This window comes from Suricata suricatta, chromosome 1 (assembly GCF_006229205.1).
Source record: "Suricata suricatta isolate VVHF042 chromosome 1, meerkat_22Aug2017_6uvM2_HiC, whole genome shotgun sequence".
Lineage (NCBI taxonomy): Eukaryota > Metazoa > Chordata > Mammalia > Carnivora > Herpestidae > Suricata > Suricata suricatta.
The window spans coordinates 191,199,674-191,206,405 of NC_043700.1; the positions used below are offsets into that span (position 1 = coordinate 191,199,674).

The window sequence follows — 6,732 nt, forward strand, 5'->3', positions numbered from 1 at the left end:
AAGAGGAGGCAGGGAAGGAGGGGTGGGAGGAAGGGGAGGGGGTGGGAGGGGGAGGGAGGCAGGGAAGGAGAGGTGGGAGGGAAGGTGGGTTGGGAGGCCGGGAGGGGCCGCCTCACTCACCGGCAGGCGGCGCACACGAAGCAGTCGGGGTGGTAGGTCCTGCCGAGCGCCGACACCACCTCGCCCTCGATGAAGCGGTCGCAGCGGAAGCAGCGGGTCCCGTACAGCCTCTGGTAGTCCCGCGTGCAGATGTACTCGCCCTGCCGCACGAAGAAGCCGCCCTCGGCCAGGTCACAGCCGCACGCTGGGGACAGCACCAGCGTCAGGGCCCCACTGCGCACGACCCCCGCCCGACTCGGGTCTCGGTGCGCTCACGTGGCCGCCTTGCGGAAGGTTCCAGACGAGTGGCTCTGACCCGGGACAGAGGGGGCTCTGCCAGGCAGCCAGCGCGGCCCCCTCCCCCGCCGGTGCCCGCGAGGCCGGGCTGCTCTGTCCCCACACGGATGCGGCGGCCCGAAGGTGCTCCGTCCTGGGCGGGAAGGCCCACCGGGTGGAGGACAGATGCATCCCTGGGGTGGTCCCCAGGCCACCGAGAAACTCCCTAACCCCCCCCCCACGTCCATCTCCATGCCCCCACGTGTCCCCCACACTGTGGACGAGGCCAGACCTCCCACGGGAGGGAGAGAGGTCACGGTCACTCGAACACAAAGCCTTTTGTCCCCTGCCCCCTAACACACACTCTGGCCCCAGGAAGAGCCCGTGGGGGGGCTGGGGGACCTTTGCCAGGTGGGGGAGGGGGTGACACCGTGCATTCACCCCACACACTCCCCCTCCAGCCCAGAGGCACGTGGGGGCAGAGGGAGCCGCCTATGCTCTCCGGGCTGGCCCAGCCCCGCCCTGCTGGGACCGAGAGGACACCCCCGCAGCTCCAGATGCCAGGTCTGACCTCAGTCCCGGGTCCTCCTGGGTCACAGCCCCCAAGCAGAGTTGAAAACCATGTCCTTCCTGCCTCCCTCCCTCCTTCCTTCCTCCTTCAATATGGTTTTGCATCAACACTTAAAATTTTCCACCAAAACATTAAGTGATTGCAAAGGACGCTCTTTCTGGGGGCCTCCGGGTCCGGGCATCTCTGGATTTAACTCGCATCGTCCTTTGAAGCAACCGCTGGGAGGTCTCGCCGCAGGCAGACCACCAGCATCGACGCGCAAAGCCCACAGCCGGCATCGGCCAAAGCGGAGCCTTGACCTTGTCCCTCTTTTGCCTGGAAAGCCTACTTCCCGTCCACTCCCCCAAAGAACCGCAAGCGAACGTAATGTATTTTAAGGCCGGAAGTGCCGCGTCTTCTCCGCAAGAAAAAATTCCACAGTCAACGTGGACGTTGATTTCTTAGGAATGTTGTGCTGCCACAAGGCTCTGGATATTTAATAAGTTAGTCTGGATTGGGTTATTTTTTACTAAGATGGACAAAAAGCTACCAAACTGCCACACACATTACACATTTGGATAAGTCGTTGGCAATGACAGGAGAGCTTTCTGCGTGGGCTCCTGTACCACGAACGATGGTGACCCAGGGGGGTGCCCAGTGTCTGGCCAAGGGAACCCGACTGGAGAACTAACTGCACCGTCACCGGGCGCCCTGGGTCTGGGAGGCGAGGGGACGCCTGGTCCCCAGCAGGTGCCTTCTCACGAGGGTCACGTTTTGGAAGAGCGTCTGTGGAAATCTGGAGTCTGGAGACAACCTCCATGGAGTCAGGGTCCCCTCGGCCCGGTCTGCTCAGCATGGTCAGCAGACCCCCCCTCAGTTCATGCCCACTCAGTGCCCACCACCCACCCTGTCACCTGCGACCCGGGGGCTCTGGTGGCCCTGCGGGGAGGAGTGTCCACTCAGCTCAGCTCCTATCTCCCGCACAAGGTGGGCCGTGGGCCTCTGCTGGGGCTCCCTGTGCCCTCGCCCGGGCCACAGGGCGGCACATGCCGTGTCCCGGTAACGGACATAGGAGACGTTAGCTCTGCAGACAAGAGGGGACATGAGCTGGGCAGCGGAGAGCCCGGGCTGCCTGGCTTTGGACCCCAGCTCCACCTGAGCCCGTAGCTGTGTGTCCTGGGAAGTCCCTTAACCTCTCTGGGCCTCTGCAGCCCCATCTGGAACACAGAACACATGTCCAAGGTAAAACCGGCAGCACAGAGAAGATCCTCTGAGCCCCGAGTTATGCGGGGCCCCTTCAAGGCTATGGCTGTGCGAATATCACTCAGGGAAGGAGAGGTGGGAGGGAAGGTGGGTTGGGAGGAAGGGAGAGGGCGGGAGGGGAGGCCACCATCCGGCCTGAAGCCTCCGCCCCGGCCTGGGAGGGAAAGCCCTGTGTGTGGTGATGCGCCGAGGCGCTGGCCTAGCAGGTGTCCCCGACTCGGGAAGAATGGGCTCTGTGTTACTAGGAGTCCTTCTCTGTCAAGTTCACTTATAAAACGACAGCCGTGGAGGCCCAGCTGGGCCCAGGGGAGCCGCACTCTGGCATCTGCTATCTTCCACGTCTTTCTGAGGAGGTGGTGGCATCCCTCCTCCCTGAAGGAGACAGATGTGCAGATGGACACAGCGCCCCGCAGAAGCCACGCCCGCCAACGTCACAGGCCCTGGGAGAGCACCCGACACAGCCTGCAGCCGCGCTGCCTGGCGGTCTCCTCCGGTCGCCCCTGCTACCTTGGACTGTAAGCACGTAAGGTCATAGTCAAAACCCGACCGTCTGTCCGCTAACTGCAGAATCCAAATTCATTAGTAATTTGAAGCCTAAGCAGGACCGTCCCTACGCTCCGTGCTGCCCGTTGAATTGGCCGACACCGACGGGGTGGCGGAGCGGCAGCGGGGGGTCCGGAGAGCAGCGGCCGCTCTGCAGGACTGGTCAGCAGCCGGGCACTGGTGGGGGGACTCTTCCTGGAACACCACTTAGCACGGACTCTACAGAACATGAGCACCCCTCTTGCCCTTGGCCCCGGGCATCTCTTCTGGGACCTCATTCCCAGGAAATGACCGCAGAAGTTCGGTCAGCTGGCGTCCGCTGCAGCCTCAGTATGAGCACGGCGGTAAATTAATGCGGGCTTCCGACATGGGCTGCCTGGATGGGAATCCTCACTCCCGCTGCCCCCCAACCGTGACCTCGGGCAAGCTGCTTAACCTCTCTGAACCTCCGAGTCCTAACATGGGGTTAGCCCAGTGCCGGATGGAATGACTCAAGTGTTCAACAGCAAAGGAATGGCCGAGTTCACGGTGGGCCTTGCACGTGAGGACCTGGGGCAGGTACGGAAACTGATGTGGAAGGGTTTGCATGATGGGGACAGGGCGCCCATGGTCACGGGAGTGACTAAATCAGGACACAGAGGTGTGTACATAACCTGACTTCGAATTGAAGAGACTCACGAGGGACAGGACGGGGAGGCTGCCCACGATCCCGAACCCGACAGGAGTCCCCTCGCGTGGCCCCTAGGGGGTGCTTCCCACTCTCCCTTGGCCTTCCCGTGTTGGTGCTCCCCGTGCTGATGCTCCCCGTGCTAGTACTCCCCATGCTGGTGCTCCCTGTGCCGGAGCTCCCTGTGCTGGAGCTCCCTGTGCCGGAGCTCCCTGTGCTGGTGCTCCCTGTGCTGATGCTCCCCGTGCTGGTGCTCCCCGTGCCGGTGCTCCCTGTGCCGGAGCTCCCTGTGCTGGTGCTCCCTGTGCCGGAGCTCCCTGTGCTGGTGCTCCCCGTGCTGATGCTCCCCGTGCTAGTGCTCCCTGTGCTGATGCTCCCTGTATCGATGCTCCCCATGCTGGTGCTCCCTGTGCCGGTGGCAGAGGAAGCAGCCGTGAGCATCAGGACGCAAGGACACAGTGCAGCCGATCTGAGCAAGCTGGCTGGGGCTCGTGGGCACTGCCAGCCAGGGCCCACCCCATCTCTGCCGGCAACCCTCCATCTGTACCCACAGGCCTGTCTCTGGAGTGACCTCCCTGCCACGTGGCCTGTGGGTCCTGGATGGCCCTGTGTGCAGCTTGGACACCTGCCTGGGGCCGGTGGACGAGGCCCATCTGTGAGTGGCTTTCTTTTGGTTCTGGAAGTCTTGGGTTGGTTTCTCATAAACGCCTTGGGGGTGCCCCTAAAGGAGAGAATGCGGGCATTCTACCCCATTCCCTTGTCACCCCAGGTGCCCAGAGCGGCTCTCCGGTGGCTATTTATAGTCCCAGATGGAAGTGTCCTTGCCGCTAACCCCACAGCCGCGACAGGGCCACAGGCAGAGCGGGCGGGCTCACTGCTCCCCCCCACCTCCTTCCCTCCATCAGGGTCCTGCTTCGCCCCACTGAGCTGGGCGTCAACGGGGGAGGTGGCCTCCTGTGGTCGTGACCTTGGAGCCAGGACTGTGTTTCCAGGGCGTTATGAGCATCGTAAAGACCGCAGTCAAGACCCGGGGTTCCGGAAGCGCAGAGCTCGGCCACACGCACAAGGTCAAGAGGACCACACTGGGCTCTCGGGGCAAATTTCAAGCTGTTGGTAAAAATGGCAACACTTTCATTTTTTTCTGGAGGACCTACTACGTGCTGGGCGTCCGCCGCATTTCGAGCACATGCAGCGTGAGAACAGAGCCAGACCTCAGCACGCAGCCGGAATCCCACGTCCCCGCGCGGCGGACACCACGGTCTCTGGCCCCGGCCCCTTCCCCACGCCCACCGGGGCCCTCCGCACAGGGCCCTCCTCTGCACTGTCCCCGGGCCTAGAGCCAGGGCCTCCCAAGGACCCCCTCCCCGGCGCTCATTCTGCTCCGGACTGTTCCCAAGTCCCCCAGGTGCACACCCTGCTTTCCTGTCTTCATTCCAGCTGCTCCCTCGGGCTGCAAGGCCCTTCCCGAACATCCCTCAAGTCTTCACTCAGCTCACCTCCTCTGTGAGGCCCACCCTGATTACCCAACTGAAAAGAACAACTCCACCAGCACTCTTGTGCCTGCCGGTCCCTCCCCCTCTTCCTCCCCTGCCGTATGGCACCTTCTGGCACATGGTAAAATGGATTTATCCTGTCCGGTGTTTACTGTCCATCCCCCGCACTAGAACATGACCTCCGTGAGGACAAACATGTCCGCTGTGTTCACGGGCGCACCTCAAGCCACCGCCTGAGCAGGATAGCTGGACAAACCCTGAGGTTAGGACCCCCACGGGCAGGCGGCAGCAGGGGTGGGCTTTGAACCCAGCAACAAAACCCAAGCCTGGGGAGTCCACAAAGGAGCGTGTAATTACATAACTATTTCCTGGGTCCTCCCAGGTAAACTGAGGCACGCCAAACAAGCAGCATGGTGGCAAGAGCCCATCCCACTGGGGCCTCTTGTGAGATGCTGCGGGCACCTGGCAACATGCCCCCCAGGGACAGACACGACTGGTCTCAGTGAGTCGTGATCCTCCTTCCTGGTCCTCTGTGCCGCGTGGGTGGACATGTGACGCGGTTTCTGCCAAGGAGCCATACTGCAAGTCTCTGGGGGAGCCTCAGGGAAGGAGTTCTCCCTGATCAAAGGGAGAATCATGTGAGCAGGGAGCCCTTTGCCTGTGCCTATCCCCCTGTGAGGGTGTGATGCTTGGAGCTATGGCAGCCACCTTGGGGCCATGAGGAGAGGCACCTCTGCCATGTACGGGATGTGGGGCGGGCGGGGGGCCGAGGGGATGGGGTGGCAGCGGAGAGAGAAGCTGCATCTTTAATATCCTTGTTGAGCTGTGAAGTTACCCAACTCTGGGGGTCAAGGGGCCACTTCCAGGCTTTGTGTTAAGATGATAAACATATGAGGCACCCGGGGGGCTCAGTTAGTTCAGTGTCTGACTTTGGCTCAGATGATCTCGCAGTTCGTGGGTTTGAGCCCCACGTCGGGCTCTCCACTCAGCACAGAGCCCGCCTCAGATCCTCCGTCCCCTCCCTCCCTGCCCCTGCCCTGCTCTCGTTCTCTCAGGATCTCGCTCTCAAAAATAAACATTAAAAACAAGATGATAGGGGAGGCTGGGGGGCTCCGTCGGTTGAACACCCGACTTCAGCTCAGGTCACGATCTCACGGTTCGTGGGTTTGAGCCGCACATCGGGCTCTGTGCTGACACTCGGAGCCTGGAGCCTGCTTCAGATTCTGTGTCTCCCTCTCTCTGCCCATCCCCAATCATGCTCTGTCTCTCTCTCTCAAAAATAAATAAACATTAAAAAAAGATTTAAAAAAAAAACAAAGAAAAAACCCAAGATGATAAATACTCATGCTGTCTAAGACACTTGAGGTGGGTGTTCATTTTTATTCATCCAAAAGTACTGTCATGACTCACAGGCTTTGCATTTTCATGAGAAACTGGATAAAAGACCAACCCGGCGCTGCAACTCAAGGAACGCAGCTTTCTCCCCAGCCCCCAGACAACCTCAGTCCCCACAGCGCTCCTGAGCAGCCTGCCGCCAGGTCGGGGCCCTGCTGCACCTGCAGGCTGGGCACGGCCACCTGGCACTGGGCGAGGCTCTGCCACTGGCTGTGCGTGTGTGCAACGGTCTCTAGACAGGACCCGCGTGCCCACACTCCCCGCCTCCCAGAGCACCAGCACAGCAAGTGCGGGGAGCAGCCTGGGCACAGAGGGGGCGGGCCCTGACTGCAGTGGGGGCGGGGCTCTGACCACAGAGGGAGGGGGGCCCAGACCACAGTGGGGGCGGGGCTCTGACCACAGAGGGAGGGGGGCCCAGACCACAGAGGGGGTGGGGCCCTGACCAC

General features: G+C 61.7%; 1 protein-coding gene across 25 annotated transcripts in view; it reads right to left on the reverse strand.

The window, feature by feature from the left end:
- ABLIM2 (actin binding LIM protein family member 2) overlaps positions 1 to 6,732 on the reverse strand; it is a 129,806-nt gene that overhangs the window by 88,637 nt on the left and 34,437 nt on the right. For all 25 annotated transcript variants that reach the window (XR_003912274.1, XM_029949155.1, XM_029949167.1 and 22 more), the window contains exon 3: positions 121 to 304. Coding sequence is in view for 24 of the 25 variants with exons in the window: in XM_029949155.1 (XP_029805015.1) it covers positions 121 to 304 (184 nt within the window). In the remaining variant the exon portion in view is untranslated. The remainder of the gene's footprint in view (positions 1 to 120; positions 305 to 6,732) is intronic.